The sequence below is a fragment of the Protopterus annectens genome, chromosome 1.part1 (assembly GCF_019279795.1).
Source record: "Protopterus annectens isolate FY-2018-M chromosome 1.part1, PAN1.0, whole genome shotgun sequence".
NCBI classification, from domain to species: Eukaryota; Metazoa; Chordata; order Ceratodontiformes; family Protopteridae; genus Protopterus; species Protopterus annectens.
In genome coordinates this window covers 1,706,628,082-1,706,651,535 of record NC_056726.1, presented here as the reverse complement: position 1 = coordinate 1,706,651,535, position 23,454 = coordinate 1,706,628,082, and the positions used below count along the sequence as shown (strand labels likewise).

Sequence of the window (23,454 nt, the reverse complement as noted above, 5' to 3'; positions counted from 1 at the left end):
ATGTGTGTGAATGAGAGGGAGGATAGAGGAATGGTGAGGATGCAGGGAGTAGAGGTGGAGAAGGCGGATGAGTTTAAATACTTGGGATCAACAGTTCAGAGTAAGAGAGGTGAAAAAGAGAGTACAGGCAGGATGGAGTGGGTGGAGAAGAGTGTTAGGAGTGATTTGTGTCAGACGAGTACCAGTAACAGTGAAAGGGAAGGTCTACAAGAGGGTAGTGAGACCAGCTGTGTTATATAGGTTGGAGACAGTGGCACTGACAAAAAGGCAGGAGTCAGAGCTGGACGTGGCAGAGTTAAAGATGTTAAGATTTTCACTGGGTATAACGAGGGTGGACAGGATTAGGAATAAGTATTTTAGAGGGTCAGCCCAGGTTGGAAGGTTTGGAGACAAAGCCAGAGAGGCAAGATTATGATGGTTTGAACATTTGCTGAGGAGGGATGCAGAGTATACTGGGAAAAAGATGCTAAGGATGAAGCTGCTAGGTAACAGGAAAAGAGGAAGGCCTAAGATAAGGTTTATGGATATGGTGAGAGAAGACATGCAGGTGACTGGTGTGACAGAGCAAGATGCAGAGGAGAGGAAGAAATGGAAACAGATGATCCGCTGTGGCGACCCCTAATGGGAGCAGCCAAAAGAAGAAGAACTCATCAGGGTTAGTCATTTTTTTTAATTTATCTACAGACATCCCCAAATCAAGCAATTATAGCTATTTTGTAGACTACATGTGTCTGTGGCAATAAAATTAACAATAACAATGACCAAAGTCACATATTTCAAATTTGTTGCAGGTAAACACAGTAGCCAAAGTATTCTTACTTAATTCTGACACGTATGAGAAACAGCAAACTTCTCTTCCCTTGAAGCTCATATTTAATGAGAATGCATTTTAGCAATCCATTAAACTACAAGAGATGTGCTGGGATTCATACAACAAGAAAACATACTGAAGGTGCAAGAAGTTAAAAAGACAAATGTATAATACAGTCAGCCTGGTCTTACTTTAACTAGATCATCAATTTAGCTACTGCTAAACACAAAAGGATACCTCAGAGGACACAAATGTTTCTTTTCTGAAGCAATCCTGGAGTATTGTCCAGGGAAATAACTTGGCAGAGTAATGCAGAAGACAGTGGAGGCTGAGGTAATCAAACCATGATGTGCACTAGGTGCTGGACATAGTTCTATAACCCAAACACAGTGTTTTTCACACCTATGTGAATGCAAACATGCTAAATTAAATTGTATTCATAGTTAAAATAATAACAATGAATTTATAGACTTCATGCTGTCTCATTTATTTGCCACTAAATAATAAATACACTGTCAAAACATCCAAAGAACTTAGTTCATGTGATGATGCTCCCATTTACAGTTTACTTCCTTTGGACAATTGACGAGTCTAGGCCATATTTCTAGTTGTTCCAAACACTGTCTGGTTACAAGTACCCTTAGGATCTTAGGATCATAGGCATTTACTACGCTAACAGCCCTAGATCCTTTTTAAGCCTAGCCGTTCATGCCCCAATTTTCTCATTTATCAATGCACATGGGCGAGATTGACTATAGTATATGACTATGACTTAGGGCATCTATAAACTGGCCCTGTCCATAAGGGCCACAGGTGACAAGCCAGGGGTGAATTTGCAATTTCCCATCCATTGGTCCAAATTGCATTTGAATAGACGTAGGGAAGAGCTCTATTTCACAGGAATGTGATTCTGTTCCAAATCCAAAGAAGGGATAGTTTTAGAGACAAATACCTGTCTCCCAACATGTTTTGTTTGTGTCACAGAGGAGGTTTAGATCCTTAAGTTGTCTATTTCTAGTGCTGCTTGTTTTGTTAATGTGTAGCAGATCTGTCATGGCTGGATCGGGGAATGCCTTGTAGGTGGTCTGTAGGAAACTGAGTACAGGGACACGGCTTTAAGGCAGTCTGCATAAGACATATTATTTACACCCTGTATTCTTTTAGTGAAACCCTGTGGCTACTTCAGTTGTTGTAAATGCCTGGTCAGGTAAATGCTGAAGGGTGCATTATTGATATAATGAGGGATGAGTATAGTGGAATTGTGATCTCCATCTGGAGATATACCCTTACTTATAAGATGTACCACATACAAAGATTTTCTCATTACTATGAACACATGGTGATCAAAGTTTAGGCTACTGTCAACCTGAATTCCCAAGTCCCTTACCACTGGGTCTACTGTTAGGGGAGCATAGCTCTCAACTGTTCAGATTTTAGCACAATGTCCGTATTTTTGAAAATTCATGCTAATACAAAACCTGTTATTCTATCAACTTTCTAAGTTTGTAAGGGCAATATTTAAAAATTGTCTCTGTTTTTGGGCCTTTGTTCTCCCATTATTTGTGGCTTTTTCCAGATTTCTTGCTCTAAGAGGTTGAGATGTATGTAGGGGAGTGTTATCAATGTTGTAATTTGCGGGGGTTAACCTTTTTCCAAAGGGTATAACCATGCATTTTTTGTTTTGAGTTTTAGGCCATGGTTCTGGCACCAGTTATTTGTCTGTGTCACACCTTCCTCGAGGATATCTACATCACTGTTAATGTCTCCATTAAAAACATCATTAATCACACTGTCTAATACTGAAAAAGTGAATTTCTTAAAATGAACACAGGTTAAAGCGTGCTTTGCCAATGCATTGTTTGTTGTTCAATGAAGCCATAGTGGAGAACTGTAAAAAGGGGAAGAATCTAAGGATGGCACGGATAGACTACAAAAAAGCATTTGACAGTATCTCGCATTCATGGATAAAAGAGTGCTTAGAAATGTATAAAATACACTACACTGACTGAGTACATCACAGTGACCATGAAACAATGGCAAACCACTTTGCAGTTAAGCCATGATAAAGGACAAATTATTATTCCAGGGATAAACATTCAAAGGGGTATATTCCAGCATGACTCTCTGCCATCACCACTGCTCTTTTCTTTTGCCCTTAACCACATTAATCTGTCTGCTTAATAGATTAGGTCATGGCTATAATTTGGCTCCCAGAAAGCAGCAAATTATAAAGACTCCTCATCTTCTTTTTGTAGATGATTTGAAACTGTATAGCTCATCAGTTGAACTGAAAGCACAACTGCAAGTAGTCAAAATGTTTTCAGATGATATAAGAATGTCATTTGGTGTTGATAAATGTGCAAAAGCAACCTTTAAAGCGGGAAAGTTTCAGCACCAAGAAAACATCAGTTTGGGACAATAATGTGATATAAAAGAACTTGAGCAAGAGGGAGTGTATAAATATTTGGGGATTGATGAGGGATCAGCAATAAAGCTAGAACAAATGTGAATAAAACTTAGTAAGGAATATTTTAGAAGACTTAAATTAATACCGAAAGCAGCACTGACATCTAGGAACAAAGTTCAAGCTATAAACCAATTTGCTCTCCCTCTCCTAACTTACAGTTTTGGAGTGACTGACTGGCCCCAAAAGGTGTTGGATAGATTGGACAGGAAAACAAGAAGGATGCTTCATGTTCATCAAATGATTTATAAAAATCAGTACATAGCAAAATTATATATTCCCCTATCAGAAGGAGTTATGGGCCTCCTCGAAACTGATTACATGTATAGATCTGCAATCGTGGAATTGCATACATATCTCCTGACTTTACAAGACCTAAACATGATGAGGAAAATAAACCAAAGATCACTTCCCTGCTTAGTTTAGCAGACGCATATTGGTGTCAAGCAGTAATGGAAATCAAATCAGAAGTTGATAAAAATCAGGTAGCAACTGAATGTGCTAAAAAACAAAAGAAAGAATTTAAGATGACGGATCAGATAAGAAGGCACGAAATGAGGAAAATGCAGAGGTGAATTTAAACCAAATGATGAAAGGTTAATATTGGCAGCCCAAGACAGTGACTACATACATGTTGGTTTACAAAGTCCATTGAACATGTGGGTGAAACAGACAAATTTAGGTTTTGTAAAACAGAATTGAAAACAGCCACACACCTTGTCACTGATTCTGATATTGCAGAAGGACTGTCTACTGAAAGGCATAATAATGTTGCAAGACTCTTGCATTGGGGATTGTGCAAACATTATAATATTGAAGCAGCTGAAAAACACTGGAAACATGAGCCACAAAGCATCATCGAAAATGGAGAAGTCTGTATCTCATGGGATCACCCATTACCAACAGTTCAAAAGATAGATGAGTTAAAACCACGTATAGTGGTCCATGAGAAGAAGACAAAAGTAGCACTGATCACTGAAATCACTACACTCAGTGACTACAGTGTCTTGCACACAGAGAGACACAAAGTCATAAAACACCAGGATTTGTAGGCAGAAATGAAGACAATGTGGAAGAAAGATAACCAGGCATTTCCAGTAGTAGTAAGTTCAATGGGCCTTATAAAAAAGAATCTACAATTGTATTTAGATACGTTACCAATACATGTAACACAGTACAAATTGCAGGAGTTATTACTGCGCACATCATGGGTGCTGTGAATAGCACTTCTGGCTAACATCAAAGATTGAAACAATACTAATTTCATGAATTTTAATCATACTTTGACTTAGCAATGGGGTCCATCCCTGTTATAGTATTAGAAACCCAAAAGACTTGGAGAAATTAAAAAATAAGAGGCATCCTGGGTATTATCAGGACCTACTGATGCAGTGTTTGCAGCTCTGGAGAGTGTGGTGAGGACCTGTTCTTTAGTGATAGTTGGGGGGAGAAAAAGTAGAGGGTATCTCTCGGGCAGGGATCAGAGGTGATGGGGGATGAACCTGGAGCTAAACTTATTGGCCAGCAAATTTACTAGATCCCCCAGTTCAGTATAGGAAGCTCCAATTACTATTAGTTTAGCACAGTGTTGACTGTTCCGTTTGAGGTTGTGTACATAACTGAAAAATGTCTTATGATTATCCTTATCCTGGAAGTATATTTTTGCCTGAAAGTTGGCTTTGCTGAACTTGATTAATTCCTTGATTTGCTTGCTGAGACTGACAAGAGAGTGCTTTTTTGGGGTATAGCCCTTCCTATTTTTTGGACAGAATTTTCATTATTTTGCTTGTAAAATCTATTTATACTGGGGATCCACAAAGGGGTCTTGTTTTTGGAGTTTGTCATAAGTTTATTTCAATTTGGAATTGCTGTTTCTATGCAGTTATTTATACGCATGTAGAGGGCTTCCATAAACACTTCTGTATTCTCTGAATTTGGGGGGGCTTGGAATTTAGGTATGCCTTTACTTAATAGGAGTGGATAGTCTTGGAAAAGTTCTTAAAGGTTCTGGGTTTTTCTGGGAGTTCAACCTTTATATTTATTTCAAGAGTTACTGTTTTGTGATCTGATCTGACCACTGAGGACATTACACAAGGGGGTGCAATGTTCCGTCATATTTGTGAGTACCAGATCCAAGATACTTGCACCCCTAGCAGGTATGCAGACTAGCTGTTCCAGGGTGTTTGAATTAGGGTTGCCACCTTTTAAGGTGGCCAAAATGGGACATGGGGTGTGGCCAATATGACACTGGCCACACCCCCTACCATGACATCACCAGAGCTGTTTAGGGTACCGCTAAACATGTTCCCATCCCATCCCTCAAAAATAGGGACATATTTTAAATATTACTCATAAACTTAGAAAGGTTCTTGAGTAACAAGGTTTGTGTTAACATACATTCTGAAAACCAAAACGTTAATTGCACAATTTTTGCAAGTATGCGAGCCCTCTTAACAAAAAAAAAAAAAAAAAAAAAAAAAAGAAATTGTCTGTTAGAGGTTGAAATTTGTAAAACATCTTATATTATTGCTTATAAGTGTGTGACTAATTGTTGTACAAACTATGCAAAGGATGTTTAAAAAATACACGGTGGTTTGTATGGTGCTTAACTTATCAAAGATATATCAGGTTTGCATTTCTGGTACAGGTTACAGCCATAACAATTCTGCAACTATGCTATGAAGTTTGCTTGCCTCCACCGATAATGTCCTGGGTCGACTGCTGTGTCTTTTGCATGCATAACAAATGTGTAAGAATTCTGTGCAGACGGAATCACAAGGACAAAATGTAAACAAGAAAAGTCAATATTATATGAAAAAATACAGCCTCCACCACCAGCCATGTGACAAAAAGTAGTGATCACCTTGAAACTGTATTCAGTCATTAGTAAATCCTACTGATGAAGAGAATTATTTCCTCTCATGTATACAGAGTAAAGATGGGACGACAAACGTATACAATTCTGACTACTGGAAATAGTGTAATGCTTACACAATGATCTCCGATCCCCAAGACACACACAACACACACACCTTGAGTGGTCACTAGATGAAACTAAACACATGCAATTCAATAAAGTGCCCTTAGCCTTCCAAGAGCATTTTAAAAAAAAAATAAACGAGTCAGTGAGCAGATTTTGTGCGGTCATACCAGTTTGATTACAAATGGTGAAAGTGAGAAATGTGCTAATATCCCTCAAATAGTATATGATGTTGCATAATTTCTTTGTAGAGCTCAGTCGAAATTTTAGAGGACCACTGCAACTTCCATAATTTTTTTTTTTGCAACACTTTGGGGGCCACTGTGTGGTTCAAACATAACTGTGTGTGAGTTAGTGTTAGTAGCAAACAGCTTTTTTTTTTTTTTAGTTTGACACTGGGGAGCTTGAGAGCCCTACAAAGATTATCTTTGTAGGGCTCTTCCTCACTCAATCCCTGCTGTATTCTTGGCCTTGGACAGTGCTGTTTTCACCTGTGCAGCAGTAATACTGGGTGCCTGGCAATCTACTGGTATTGTGATTGGTCCTTTGGGGGGGATCATCTCATGGCTCTATTACCAAATAGAAAGAGAGAACACTGGAAAAGATGAAGAGGAATGCCAGTGTTTCAAAACAAAAGTTGGTGGTGGAGTGAGGAAGTCAAGAGAGTTAGAAAAAAAGGAAGAGAGCAGGAAGAAGTGTGAGTCAGAAAAGATTGGCCAGGCTAAAAAGGAATATTGTCTGGCTAATAAAGAATCTAAGGAGACTGATAATGTCAAAGAACAAGGCAACAGAGAAACTATATCAGTATCTAGAAAGTGAAATGGATGGTATAAGAAAGCTTTATCAGGGTGCAAAGCAAAATCAGAAAGATAAAGAAGTTGTCAGGCACTATTCATAACTGATATCAGCAAAGATATGCTCACAAATCTACAGTAAGTGAAGGGTTGATGGGAGGATTTATTCAATTATCTTTCAATAAAGAAAATCCCGTAGAGTCTGTAAATGCATCAGTTATCCTCAAGACATTGGATCAGTCAGGGATCAAACTGATCCTGAGGGTACTTACTATAATATGGACAAAGAAAGAGAGGCATATATCAGAAAGTTGGAGAGCAAATATACTAATATATGTATACAAGAACAAAAGGCATATTCACAAATGCTGACAGTAGAGAGGTCAAACACACCTGTCACACTGTATAAAAGTGCAGGAGTGAGTGAGTGACAAATAATAAATGTTATATTTAAAAGTAAGATAGCAGATAAGTAGTTCAGAGTTAGGTCAGAATGCTATACAACTGACCTGATATTTCCAAGGAGTTAGATAATGATGAAAAGGTTAGAGATGAGGAAAAGGTACAATTGGGCATTCCTAGATTTGCAGAAACCATATGACATGGTCCCAAGAAAGCTGCTTTTGGCAATCCTGTAACTGTTATAATTACCAGATACATTTTGGAGAATTTGTAGACACTATGCACAAGGACAGAATGGTCAAATATAGAGTCAGTGTTGTTTCTACTGTTCATAAGGTTTCAGCTTTGAGTATACTGATGTTTATATTACTAATGGACTGAATCTGCGAACAGGCTGGTTGGAGCAGATCAACAAAACGTCCATACAGATGATATGGCACTACAGACACTCTGAACACGAATTTTAGCAAATTATAAGGTAAGAGAGTGTAAAATTAAAGGCACATGGGATGAACCTGAGTACAGACAATGAAGTTGTCATGGTAACAAAAATAGGAAACCGGAAGAAGCTGAAAGGAAAAATTATAGAAAAGGCTAATAGCTTCAGTATTTGTTATGTGTATTTAAGGAAAAATGAAACTTTAAGAAGAGTGTTAAAGCTTGAATCAGAGACTCTACAATCATTTGGCAGAAAATGTCAGGGGTAATCTGTGACAAAAAAATATCATAAAAACAAAAGAGTAAGGAGACCAGAAGTAGCGATGCAACCACTATTTTTCAAGAACTAGAAACCTGTGCAGTAAATGCAGATCAGCTAGGATAACTTGAGATCATAGCAATGGGATGAATAGTAGATGTACACTGAGGACTAGTTGATGAAACAAGGACATCCCAGCAGAATATAAAGTAGTCCCAGTTGTACAGAACATCAAGGAGAACAGATTATTGTGTTTAGCCACATGTCCAGGAATGCAAAAGAAAATTTAGTAAAGAAGGTTTGTGAGAAAAATGATGAAGGCAGGCGGGTAGGAGAATGTCCAGCCAAAAGGTGACTTGCATGAAACAGGATGTGCAACAGTCACCATGATAGTTGAAGAGGGTGCAAACATTGTGAGACATGGCTGCAGATGGCACAATGCCCAGAATGTATGTAAAGTGTGTGTGTGTGTGTGTGTGTGTGTGTGTGTGTGTGTGTGTGTGTGTGTGTGTGTGTGTGTGTCTACAGACATTATTAAATACTTGTAAAACTTGTATTATTTATATAAAATACATCAAGTATCAATTATTTACAATGTATGTTTCAGGATTGTCAGTTGTTATAGGTTGCAAATGAACCTACAAGGGAATGGAACATACTGGACATTGCTTGTGTTACTTCATATCAAACGTTATCATGTTTAATATGCAGTGATCGTGGAGTTATAAGGATTAAACTGATGTTAGACTATTCTGCCAAATTGAAATCTGAACCAGTGTGCAAAAAAATAACAACTGACTGCGTGGAAGCACAGCAGCAACTATATTAATCTAATTGGAGCGATACTTTCAGTGAAAAGATGGCAAAAGAAATGTGACAAGTTTTAAAAGGGAAATTTACAAAATTTGCAAATAAAAATAAGTGTTTAACATCAAGATCTAGACATAAAAGGCCAGGAGAAAAGTTTTTCACAAAACAAGATATTTAAGTAAGATGACAGATATAAAATATAATTTGCAGGTCTCTGATCATAACTATGTTATTTTGTGTTTGGGACATGGATGCCAAAACAATTCACCTTGAAAGTGAAGCTTGAGAGATGAATCTTGTTATCCATGTCAAGAACACATAATACTAGGTTACAGCCTGAGACATGATCATAATTCTTTGTAGTGTATAGATCTTTGTCTGCTCTGTGTACTATTACTTACAGTAAAAACAAAAATAAAAAAAAATAGATTGAAGTGTTTTGTTGTATTTCAGAGCTGTTAAAACACTTAGCAAGTGCTGTGAGATGGACAGCAACATGTCAGGCTAATACTTTGACACAAAGATAGAGATAGATTGTAAGTACAGCAGGCAGAAACAAAGTTGTTTTTCTTCATTTCTGCTGCTATGGTTTGCTGGCCAGCACTATAATTTCTTAGTGACTAGTGTTAGACCAGACGTTCACAGCTGCTGGTGGGGGTGCTTAATAATTGTTGAGACTGTGTCTCACACTGCTGAAGCAGTTAGCTAGTTTGTCTTTTTGCTAATATTGAAGCATAATTACGGTGCTCCCTGCACTGCAAAAATATAACAAATTGAAACAAGGTTGAAACAGTATCTATGAAAACTGAAATAAACTGGCAGACCAATTAAAGACAGTATGATACAAGGTCAGGAACAAAAAAATGTAGACAATTTATACATAAAGATAGGAAAACATGTTATAGATGTATGATATGATTTAAGACATTCAAATTATTAAACTGTGCATAGATTTTAACATTTATTATCAAAAAGAAAAAGCTGTGGTATCCCTCAAAGTCTCAGAAAACCCAGTATGCAACTTATACTGCGTCAAAAATAAACCAAGAGGAAACTTTGCAGTGTGGTGGGTGTGATGTTCACTTCCTGAATAATATTAAGCACCTAGTTCATGAACTGAACTGTAAAAATATGTGCTACAAAATAATAAAATAGAAAATAGTAGTTAATAGTAGGTAGTCCACAGCTGAGTTAAAAAAGGAATATGCCTTATTGAAACACTCAAACAAGTGATCCTAGTTGAGTATAAAGGGAAGCATCAAAAACATTCCTTATTTATAATCAAGTTATTTGGAGCAAGGAAGTGGTTACAGAGGGTGGTTCTGTTAAGAGTAACAAAAGCATTACAATCATTCCTTAAACCAAGTCCCTGTTCCCCCTTAACACCATAGTATAATCAGAGACTGCTACCTAAAACTGAAACTAAAACTAAAACTAAACGCTTCCTAATGGATACTATGGACTACACCAATAAAATGCTTCATATGCTAGGGGATGCAGATACTTATAAGAGTATAAACAAAATTGAAGCTAGTCAGCTGATTCAGTATATACAAGATACTCTGTATGATATGTACATGAATAGGATGACTACACGGGATTTATATGACTATCTTCTACTTTCAGCTCCAATGATTCCCCAGTATAACTGGTCCTCTGAAAATCCATAAAAATAAAGACAACCCCCTAGCTGCCCAATAGTTTCAGGCAGTGGATGGTCCACAGAACCAGCTTTGATTTATATAGAACAGAAATTGAAAACTGTATAGAGCAATGTGCCTTCGGTTCTGAAAGATACCCAACAATTTTTGAATGCTCTTTATGAACATATGAGAAAACATGATTTTAAAATTAAACAAATGATGGTAACCAAGGATATACAGAGTCTTTTTACTGTCATCCCAAATGATTAAGGCATTGACTCAATAAGAGCCCTGTTGCATGAAAGAAGTGGTTATAGTAATGAGATAATCATGCAGATATGCATGCTCCTGGAGTTAATAATTGAGAATAAAATATTTGCATTCAATGAAGCCATTTATTGGCAAAAATGGGGAATAGCCATGGACACCCTATGTGCAAACAGCTACACCAACCTTGTCTTGGGCAAATGGGATGAAACATTTGTTTTCAATAAGAATAAATTCTCCACTTATATCAAATATTATAAACATTTCATGGATGATGTTTTTTTGTTGTGAGGAGGTACAAAGGACCAACTTAAATATTTTGTTTCATATCTGGAGGAAACCACATCATTCCTTAGGTTCACCATGAAGGCATCTAAATCAAAGATAGACTTCCTAGATGTCATGTTATATATTGGAGAAGATGGTAATAGCAATACTAGCATGTTTTGCAAAGAGTGCTGGAAGAACAATCTATTATACAGGGCAAGTATGCACCCAGGACACATTTATCAGAATATTCTGAAAGGGCAACTATTAAGAACATCTTGATAATGTACATAAGAAGAGGCTTTTCTTGAAGCCTTACAAAGCCTGTCACTTGGTTTTAAAATGAGAGGATATAAAAGAGGGTGAGATTAATAAATCAGTAACTGAGGTTATGGAGCAGAGGAAAACCTCACTTTTCAAAGAAGAAACAGCAGTTTCCAAGTAATGTAACAACTCAAGAACATGTGGATCAGAGAACAAGAGTAGTGTTGACTTACTCTAGTGATGTTGGTCATATATGTGATATTATTCGAGGAAAACTGGAGGATACATACTAATGACCAAGCAACTAAAGGCATAGTGGGGGCCAAACCATCTTTTTGTTTCAAGGACAGTAAGACTCTTAAACAACATTTATGTTATGGGAAAAGACAAAATAACAGCAGTAGGTCTGACAGATTATGTGAAGCCTGTAGGCATATCTATAACTGGAATATCTTTATATATCCAACTTCAAGTAAAACCTATGTCCAGCATCTTTATCTTGACTGTAAAACCAAAAATGTAATCTACCTTGCAGTTTGTACATCATGTGAGTTTCTATGTCGACTAAATGAATAGGCAACTTAAAGAGAGGATCTTGCAGCATAACAGGGATATTTGCTTAGGAAACATCAAGAATGCTTTGGTGAAGCACATTGCATCTAACCGAGAACATATTTTTAATTTTATTTATTTATTATTGTTTATTTATTTAACATCTGTTGACCAGGAAAGTCCGACTAGGGCAGAGCCTATTTTCACAGGAGGCCTGGGTTGAAATGCTCCAGACACATGTCTTTGGAATGTGGGAGAAAATCGGAGTACCAGGAAAAAACTCATGCGTAAACAGGGAGGACATGCAGACTCTGCACAGAAGGCACCCCAGCCAAGAATTGGGCCAGAGAACCACTTGCTGTGAGGTGACAACGTTAACCACTGTTCTGCCCATATTTTTAAATTTATGGTTCTCCAAATAATAATATTAAATATTAGTGGAGACAATACTGGAAAGAGAACAGAAACCACAGAAATCAATTGGATAGCCAGCCTTCAGGCTGACAAGTTACAGGACTAAATGGAAATGTTTCACTCAGACCTACCCTAAAGGGGCGTAGATTATCTCACAATTAATATCATGTAATGTTATTACATATATCCAATAAATAATGCTGTTGTTATATATAAAGGTTGTGAGATGCCTTGTGATTGTGCACTGATTGGTCAAAAAGTACTTTACTTGATCAATATAATATCTTTGATGCTACATTTCCAATTGGCCATCCAAGAATTCAGACTGTCTCTGGATTGTTGTCTAAGAAATTATTATACCAATCGCAATCAAATAATGAAACATACTTCCTAATTTATTCTCAATAAACATGGATAGACATCCCATTTTTGTTTGGCTATAATACTCCATTCATGTCACTTCATTCATTGGCTATCTAAGAGAAAAATATGTTGGGTTGGTTTGCAGCATTTACTTGACTGAAGTTAGTTAGAGAAAGGGATATACACATTTGATTTGCTTTGAATGACCACAAACTATGTTATGCTTCCTACTGGCCATTTAAGAAGAAAGACTGTCTCTAGATAGGCATTCAAGAACCCACCAGATTAACAATAACTGGGAAAAGGAAATATATTCTTTGTTTTGACCTCAATGAATACAGACAGACATCCCATTTTTGATTGGCCAACAACAACCTGTTCAACCTATAACATTTCATTCATAGCTACATCTCTCAGTGCTTTTTTTAAGTGTAGAGAATTATCTGGATTGGGCCACAATTACCTGTTGGATGAATATCAGCTTGATAGTGCAATATACTTTCAGATATACTCTAAATGAATACAGACTGATTCTGGTCATTGATTGGACAAGTGTTTTTTTTTTTACTTTTTACCTTGATTGGGCTTGTATTAGTTCATCAGGACCAATAACATCTTATGCATTTATTTCTCTTATGGGTTTTAGCATGATACAGACTACTTTGAGTGGTTCTTAACATTTTAATTAACCAACAAAATAGTAGAACATTTTGCACATATTTTCTAACTTGTTTTTAATGACCATGAATTAATTCTTGTCACTGATTGGTTATGACTATATTTAAATAGGAGAGTATAATATGCATTTCTTAATAGATCTGAAGAAGAGTTTTTAACTTGAAAGCACTCATTTGTACTACATTTTGTTTTTGTTTTTATTAAAGTGTATGTCTCGGACCATGGTAGTCAGACTGTTCTTTGTTTTGATTGTTATTGGCTTTTTTTGAGTCTGACTTTCAATAGCTGCTGCTGTATTGCTGTATTTTCTTGTTTATTACATCTTAGTACCACTATCTAGCAGAAAGACAATGCTGCAACAAGTGAACAGAGTTAGACAAAAGTTTCCGCTTTCAAATCCGGCTCATGATGTACGACTAAGTAGAATTTCACTGCAGGACTATGACTTAAAGTGTGAAATCTTTCTGCACAAATGAAAGATGTATGACTAAGTAACATTTCACTAAAGGACTATGACTTAAAGTGTGAAATCTATCTGCACAAATGAAAGGTTGACATACACGCTAACATGCATGTGTTAGTGTTCTCTACCAGGATAATCTGAAAGATTTGTGTACGTCACCCACATGTCTTATGTATGGTACCTTTTTGATTAAATGTACAGTATGCAGGCAGAGATATACAATACATGCATTTATGTCATATGGGGGTACTATAAATTCTGTTCCTTCAGTATATTGTTTGATGAGTAGGAAATTCCTTAAGGTGCATAACTATATGTGGCAGTGTATTTTCCATTTGGTAGCTACATGTGACATTAGCACCACTGTTCATTGTGTGCTGTCTGACTTTGTGATAGCTGCTATAAAGAATATCCATAGTAATATCAGTGCTGCTATGTGTGAAGGTTGCCTGTTCCATTTTGTGCAGAATATATGGCAGAAAGTTCAAAGTCTAGAACTGTCAACATTATAAGGCCCATCCCTATTTTTTGTAAATAGCTGTCAAGAACCTAGTTGCACTGTCATTTCTGCAGGAAGATGAAGTGTTGCCAACATTTCGGGAGTTGTCTCATACATTTCCATCTCAGGGTAAAGACATTCTTACATATTTTACAGACATTTATATGTCAGGGCAGCCATGTAAGTTTACTACCAGGACAGCAAGCACTGCAAAATTTCCACCAGTATTTCCTATCAGCTTTTAGAAAGTGTCTGTGTTAAATGACCTATGCATGTCTTGAACACAGAGTAGTGTGGACACTTGGCACCACAGAATACACTACTTACTTGGTAGAAGAATATCGGGTCCCATTCACGTTGTCGAACTTTTACAAGCTTGAACGTCATATTGTCAAAACCATATGTCCGAAATTGTAAAACTTTGAACGTTTCAACAGAGATCTATGTAAGGGAAGCTTTCCCTTTCCTGCAGTGTAGTGTGATCTCGTAGTTGGTGTATTTAAGTAGCAGGGGTGTGGGGGGTGCACTTTCAGGTACTTTTTTTGTGTTTTTTTTAAATTACGTTTTCAAACTTTTAAAGTTCGAACATATGGTGTTGACCATATGGTGTTCAAAATTTTAAAAAGTTCAACAACGTGATATAGACCCAAGAATATCTCATATACCTTGTGTTATGTTATGTTGGTGCTTGCTAGGGAACAAAATAGAGTGGATGAGCAGTGGTTGCAAATGTCTGCAGGCTGTTCACTGTCTCCTAAACAGCAAAAGCTTCTAGAACAGCATAAACATTTTAAACAGGCTCTTGACAATAGGGACAGATCTGAGGTACAGTGGTTTTTGGCAGCCATTGCTCTTCTTTTAAAAGTGTAATCTTTTGCTATACAGGTTGCCTTTTGCATCATGTTGGATAGCTTATTTTCTAAGTTGATGCCATATGGAGACACTTTTAGTAAACTACAGTACCGGTGTCATGCGGGTTTTTGTTTATTTTAAAGTTTTACATTATGAGTGACAGGTGCTTTAATTTCACAGTTGTGATTGCTATCACTTTTATGTTTTTGTACTGTTCTTAATTTAGGTTGCATTCAGTTATAAGTACTGCCAATGTAGTAATCGGTTTTCTTCTTTCATCGAGTCATGATCATGTCTGAGCTACTGGCCTACTATTGCAATTTGATGAGTTGATATTTAAATATGTTGGCTTTTGACAATTTAATTCATTGATACTCTTGTCTCAACATAATGGGATTCAATGGTGTGACCATTCAGTCTTTTCAAATAGAACCCCTGTAACATGATATTCTATCATTTAATTTATTCACTTAACTTCAACCATGCCAAATACAAAGCCCTGCTCAGTAAATTAGAACAACTTGGTATTACTGTAATCTTGATAAGATGGAGAGTTTCAAGGGTTACAAATAGCTCAAGTCAAATATCATGCAGCAAATGGACAGATGAAATTCGAGGTTACAGTCAGAGTGTCCTGCAAGGCTATGTCCTAGTCTTTAAGGTTGAATCTTCTAGCTTTTTTCTTCTGAAGTGTTCTATAGTCCACTGTCATGATTTACTTTTGGCCGTAAGGTATATTATAGTCTGAATGATAGTGAGTTGAAAATGGGCAAACTGATTGTACCTGTTACAGATAGGGCATGTCTGAAAAAGAACTTGACTAAATTTACCATTTGTGCACAGGAGGATGATATGCTGATAAATACATAAAAAATTAAACATATGAGAAATGGAATACAGAGACTGGAGGGTGAGTATTTAACACAGCTCTAAAAGAACTGAAACTGTAGATTCATTTAAGGACCTGGATATATACAGGTAGCTTTGAGTTTTTCTTATCATATCATCCAATTGCGTAGGAAATCAGAAATAAAATCAGTGTTTGAAAGTTACAATAGAATCCAAACTAGTGTATGAAATAATAACATGGAAACATAAAAAAAAACTAGCAAGAGTAACTTGGAAAGAGTTTGTCACTTATGTATCAAACAAGCAAAGGCAGCCTGTAACTGGTTCATCTTCCAGGCCTCTGCTTGTAAATGTTTCATCTTCTAAACACCTGCTTACACTACCAAGGTTACCAGAACTTTTCAGAGTTTACAGATACATGGCAAGGCCTTCAATGGCCTCTACCTACATCATATTTTATATATATATATATATATATATGTATATATATATATATATATATATATATATATATATATATATATATATATATATATATATATATATATATATATATATATATATATATATATATATATATATATATATATATATCCACCACTGGGCTGTAGTAAGTCCATTTTCAATGCAGACCCAGAGAGAAAGGCTCTACATTAACTATCCCATACAATAGATAGTCATGTACAATCACATATAATAAAAGAGTCACACTTGAGTTCATAATATATGAACACCAGTAGACAGAGCAAAATAAATAATTAGAATACAATATTTAAGTCCAGTATGAGATACATCACTGATTTACAATTATATATATATATATATATATATATATATATATATATATATATATATATATATATATATATATATATATATATATATATATATATATATATATATATATATATATATATATATATATATATATATATATATATATATATATATATATATATATATATATATATATATATGTATGGGTCTACTGCATTTGGCCGAATTGCACTTGGTCGAAAATGATGTCAGGCAGCCCACTTCACTGAAAGCTCATTTGACTTATAGCCCCTGCCCCACTGCAGTGCGACCCTGGAGTGAGAATAATAAGTAAGGGGGCATTGGTGGGTGTGGGTGGCTTAACTTAACTTCAGTTTGATAAAGCCCTGGGAGCTACAGGGTGAAAGCGCTTAGTCTTTTTCTGTTAATAAAGTTTGTCAAGTGTTACCATTCTGTACAGGTTTGATGGCATTTTTTTATTTTTATTTTACTAGTTATGAGTTTCCGCTCTTTTTGGTGTTTTTTTCTGTTATTTTTTCATTAACTGCATAATCCTGTGTTATAAATATTGCAAGAAACTGAGTTAAGTTGGTTTCTCATCAGAATGAGACCACCACAGAATGAACTAGTTTTTCCTATTTAAAATATTTTGAAGAGTATTTTAAAATCAATTAAAGAAGCAGAAAACATGTATAAATGCGCATGGAGTATACACTTGTACTGTGGCTTGATACTGGAAGCAGGGTCACAACAACAGATAAAAATTATTTTAGTAAATCATGCACATAGAAATTACTATTCCATGTACTGTGGAGCCAGTGAAACTAGTCATATGGTAAATGCTTATAAGAGAACCTGATGATTATGTATCATTTCACTTTTGGAACATTAAGTTCAATGAAATGTTGTTTCAGTGAGATAAAACTGTCTTTAACACAATGTTTTAACTCTATTTTATTGTAGTTGTCCTATACCTACATCTGCTTATGTCAAAATTGTGGAAAATGGAGATGCTTTGACAAGCAAATTTTGGTTCAAAGCCTTTAAATTTGCCCAAGATGATGCATTATATTTATTCTGCAATGGAACACTTTGCAGTGGAACATGTATTCCAGTAAGTGTTTTTCAAGTATATTAGTGCATACATGTGTGGATATTCCATTATATGCTACTGCTAACACAAAACAGTGAAGATGTAATTCATGTTTTTATTTTATGTATTGCTTAGCCATGCTTCTGTATCCTGCATTACCAAACATATTTCTATCTTGAGTTTTGTGATGAATGCCAGTTTATTGCTTTATACAAAATTCATGAACTGTATATATCCAGCTTTGTGCATGCCTATATTTGAGTATAGCTGAAAACTGGAGTGGTATATGACATACTAAACCACTTCTATTTATTTATTTAACATTTGCTTACTGGAAAGTCCGACTGGGACAGAGCCCATTTTCAGTGGAGGTCCAGGGGGGAAACACTCCAGACACATGTCTTTGGAATGTGGGAGGAAACCAGAGCACCCGAAGGAAACCCACGTGAATGCAGGGAGAACATGCAGACTCCAAAGAGAAGGCCCCCAGCAGAGAGTCAACTGTTGAACCTAGTGCTGTGAAGTGACAACGCTAACCACTGCATCACTGCACCGGCCTTGACTTACTTAGTCTGCTGCTTTCATTGTTATGCATAAACAACACACATTTTTTGTCTACTCCTTAAAATAAGCATGTGTGCTCATTTCTTGTGTCTTGTGTCACATGTTTTTAAATCCAGCAAATTCATAGGGACAACATTATTAGAAATTAGGAAGCAGAGGGAATATGTGTATAACAATTAAAGTAAGGAACACAAGGAGCAGCTGTACAGAACACTTTAAAGGACAGTGTATATCCAGGAAAGAAGGGCTTAATTGCCATGCAGAATATAGCAGCAGAGCTGAAATGACAGTGATGGGAAACCGTTTGATGTTATGTAGTCCTATCTCGCCATAATTCTTGCTGGATGGGTTCGGAGCCAATATTCGGCTCCAACTCAGCCGATACTAACGCTCGAGGGCTTTTACTGGCTCGAGGCTAGCCCCTATCCCATGGTGCCTCACAGCAATTCCCCAGATCTCATTTGCCGCGAAAGCTTCAAGGTTGTGTCTTACTGGCTCGTTGGCCAAGTAAAACTTTATTTACTAAATTTAGCCTTTTTTTCCTGACTTTTTCTATCCTATACATACTTTACATACTTTAATAATATTTGTCTCTTGTGTGACTGTTTTTTGAAAGTTTCTGACCCCTATTCTTCCCAAGGACTGTACGTCCCATTTAAGTTAGAGGGCCATAGTGCCCATTTAAGTTAGAGGGCCTTTCCTCCCTGTGTGGGAGTGTTAAAAAAAAGAGTTATATAATTCTTTCTTCTGTACTACCTTTTTGTCTGTAGTTAGTACTTAGTATTGTTGTTTATCTAGCTAGTCTATAACTTGTAGTCAGAATGTCTAAAGATAAGGATAGAAAGCAAAAGGATCATCGCCCTTCGGAGTTTAAGTGTGATAGATGCTCACAGAAAATGTCTCTTACAGACAGTCACACCAGTTGCATGTACTGTCTTGGTGAAGCCCATTTGCAGGAGCCCTTCACTTTTTGCCATGCTTTTAGCACCAGGGTCTTAAATGAGAGAAAGAGAAAACTTATTGATAGGGGTCTTATGACCAATTCCTTCCAGGAAAAGCTGGAACTCGGTCAGGCAGCTCCTAAATCTTCTAAGAGAAAATCTTCGGCCCCACCTTCAGAGCCGACGAAAAAGACCAAAGCATCGGAGCCAAGAAGTTCTGGCTCCGATTCAGTTTCGTCCATATCGGTGCCGTCAATCTCCTCTGTGCTGAGGCAACCTTCAGTACCGAAAATTTTACCGGACATTGATATTGTGTCACCCACCTTGAGATCTCCTATTTTGGAGAGGAGGAGATCTCCTTCTGTCTCCACCAGAACCTCCAGGACTCTATCAGATAAGGACATCGAGCGGGTGGTGAAGAGGTTGCTTTCAGATCCACCTCTGACAAGAAAATTGGCCCCTTTGGACCCAATGGATTTGGAGCTGACCCCCTTACCTGCCACTGTTCCTCCTCTGACTGCTTTGTTCTCTGAGCCCATTACTTCAGGTTCTTCTATCTTGGACCTGTCGGCTCCAGGGATTCAACCCGCTTTCTTGGAGACAATTACTCTCTCCTCAGTGGCTCAATCTGGAGCCGAGGGATCTGGGAGCCGATGCTCTTGAGTCGACTCCGAGGGTGACAGTCACCCCTGGCTTCACATCGGAACCAACCCTCCCTCTCGGAGCTTTGGCTCGATTCAGCTTGGCTCCCACTTCTGCTTTGGAGCCATTCCCCCTTGCTAGGAGCCAACCATCCGTCCCCTCGGAGTGGAGGTCTTCCTTTGCAATGAGGGGGAAAGGCTTTCGAAGCTATAGAGAAGGCTTTGTCCTCTGCTAAAGCCATACCTTTGGAACCTGTGTCCCACCAGCAGCAGGCAGCAACCTCTTCCCCATTGCCACCCCCACAGCTTAGGGAACCAGAGGCCCAAGTAGCCCCCATTGGAGGTGCCCCCGCTTCTGAGACCTCCCCAGATTATCCCACTGGAGAGCTCCCTCAGAAGAGGCTGTGTAAGAGGAAGCATGTTGACTCACCTGAGTCTGTCATGTCAGACACTGATTTAGAGGAATCAGAAGGGTCCCCTAGATCCCCCTCTGAGGATGTCTCCTTTTCTGACATCCTAGAAATCCTTAGACAGAGGGGTGATTGGAAGACCTCTAACCCTACTGAGGATGAATCACTGTATCTTGAGGCCTTTGGTTCCCGACCTTCCACCTCCTGGGTGACACCGCCTTATGACCAACTCTTGGGGGGTCATATCGCGGAAAGCCTGGACCTCCCCAGACTCAGTGGAGCCCCTCCCCAGGAGGCCAAATAAGTTTATGACAGCACCTGAGGACAAGACTTTTCTTAGTAAAGGAGTTCCCATTGATGCTATGGTGGTAGCAGCGGCCACCAAGAAAGAGTTATCCAAAACATCTTCTAATATCCATCCTCCTAACAAGGAGTCCAGGACAATGGATAGGTATGGGAAGCATACCTTTTCTTCAGTGGCATTTACACTAAGATCACTGAATTACCTTACCCATTTTACTCGTCTTCAAAGGGATCTCCTGAAAGAGTTAGGAGATACCCTCCAGGGTTCAGTAGTTCCGGGTTCCTCAGATAAGGTTTCTGCGCAGCTCTCCACCCTAACATCCATAGCTAACTCCTCCATGAGGCTGATATCTTACTTGGCAGATGGAGTGAGTAGGGCAGCCGAAGCAGGAATATCCTTCAGGAGACAGTCTTGGATGCATCTTTGTAATTTCACGGAGTCTTTCAAGTCTTCCTTCACTAATGTCCCCTTTGATGGTTCATCTCTTTTTGGACCCCAAGTGAAAGAGACTTTGACTAGGTGTGAGCAGGAAGGGAAAACCTTATCTGCCATCGGATTCTGTTTCTCCCTCCTGTCTAGACCCTATTCAAAGGGTAATACTGGAGGGAAAATGTAGTTCTGTAAATCCCAAAAAGGTTTCCCTCAGGCACAAGGTCAGCCCTCCCCTAGAGGCAGAGGGGGAGGATATAATGGAAGATGCCACCCTCATGGCAGAGGAGGACCGCAACATCAGAGAGACAGAGAATCTTTCTCTGATTGTTCCTTCCATCGCCCCTGAGGGGTTGCCCGACTGTCCATCTCTGAAGGCAGTCAGGGGTCATCTATCGCTGTTCCCAAGCACCTGGCTAACCATCTCACAAGATCGTTGGGTACACACCATAATATCCAGAGGTTACCTGATCCCCTTTGTTTCTGAACCCCCAACAGACTGGTCTCTACCAGATGTACCACCCATCCAACTAGACCGTACAACATCAGATCTCATCTCATTGCTGCAAAAAAGTGTCATCCAAGAAGTGTCCACAGAGCAAGTAGGATCTGGAACTTACTCTCGATTTTTTTTAGTTCCAAAAAAAGACAGGGGACTGGAGATCAATCCTAAATCTCAGCAGGCTCAACAAGTTTGTAAAGAAATTGATGTTCCAAATGGTCACTCTGCAGTTGATATTTCCCTTTATTGGGAAAGACAATTGGATGTGCTCAGGCAATCTCCAGGACGCATACTACCACATCAAAATGGACAGGCGCTTCAGGAGACACTTACACTTCCGGCTGGGAGCCAATCATTTTCAGTTCAGAACACTGCCCTGTAGTCTCACTACAGCCCCCAGAGTGTTCACCAAATGCATGGCAGTTGTTACGGCTCACCTGAGACGTCAAGGATTCCAGGTGTTTCCATACCTAGATGACTGGCTCCTCACTGCTACCACCAAGCATCAACTCATCAGAACCAGGGATGAGACTATATCCTTGTGCACCAGTCTAGGCATCACTGTCAGCCTAAAAAAGTCAGCCTTATCTCCTTCGCAGCACATTGTATACTGAGGCTCAGAAAAAGACACAACCACCATGTCAGCAAGACTAACACCAGAAAGAGTAGAGTCTCTACGCAGACAAGTCAGATCCTTGCCAAACAAACAAAAAGTTCAGGCCAGAGTAGTCCTTCAAGTCCTAGGGACTATGGCTTCCTCCATCCTATTAGTTCCTCTTGCTCATCTACACATGAAGATATTTCATTTACTGTTATTTGCCCAATGGTCGATGCAAGACCTTCCATTGTCTCACTAGATTTTTATAACAAACACCTGCAAGAAGGATCTGACATGGGGGTTGCACACAGAACAACTTCTCCTAGGTCGTCCGCTTGTTCCTCCCCAAGAGAAAGTAGTTTTGAACATGGACGCTTCCCAGATAGGTTGGGGGGGGCATTATCTGGGAATGACAGTCCAACGTACTTGGCAGAACCATGAGAACCACTTGCACATAAGTGTTCTGGAGATGAGAACGGTGCTATATGCATTGCAAGCACTTCACAGCTCCCTTCCCACTGGGGCAATTGCGATACTGTCAGACAACATGTGTGTTGCGTGGTACATAAACAAGCAAGGGGGAACCAAATCTTACCCGCTTTGCAGAGAGGCCATAAGAGTTTGGAAATGGGCGATGGATACTCAATGCTTAATGATAGCAACGCACATCCTGGGGAAATCCAATGTAATAGCAGACAAAGTCAGCCGAGCAATTCTGATGCCTCATGAGTGGTTCCTGAATCCAGAAGTTGCGAAAGAGATCTTTCTCAGATGGGGCCAGCCTTGCTGCAACTTATTCGCCACTCACCTGAACACCAAATGCAGCAGCTACTTTCCCCTCATTCCCCATCCGGGGATGTCACCTAGGGATGCTCTAGTCCATGCTTGGCCCCCAGGACTTCTTTATGTCTTTCCACCTTTTCCTCTCATCCTGAAGGTTATACAGAAAGCAAAACAGTTGAGGAGTTCCCTGATCCTCATTGTTCCTTACTGGCCTTGACAAGTTTGGATTCCCTTCCTGTGGCCCTACCTTTTGGAGGAACCATGGATTTTGGACCCATCTCCAGACCTCCTGATTCATCAGTCAGGACAGTTCCACCCCACCATCCACACCCTCAAATTGACA

The 23,454-nt window shown here is 38.5% G+C and overlaps 1 protein-coding gene across 1 annotated transcript in view; it reads left to right on the top strand.

The window, feature by feature from the left end:
- Positions 1-23,454, top strand: part of LOC122811889 (uromodulin-like) — a 316,476-nt gene that overhangs the window by 212,770 nt on the left and 80,252 nt on the right. Inside the window, exon 6 of the mRNA XM_044084036.1 lies at positions 17,810-17,960. Coding sequence (XP_043939971.1) covers positions 17,810-17,960 — 151 coding nt within the window. The remainder of the gene's footprint in view (positions 1-17,809; positions 17,961-23,454) is intronic.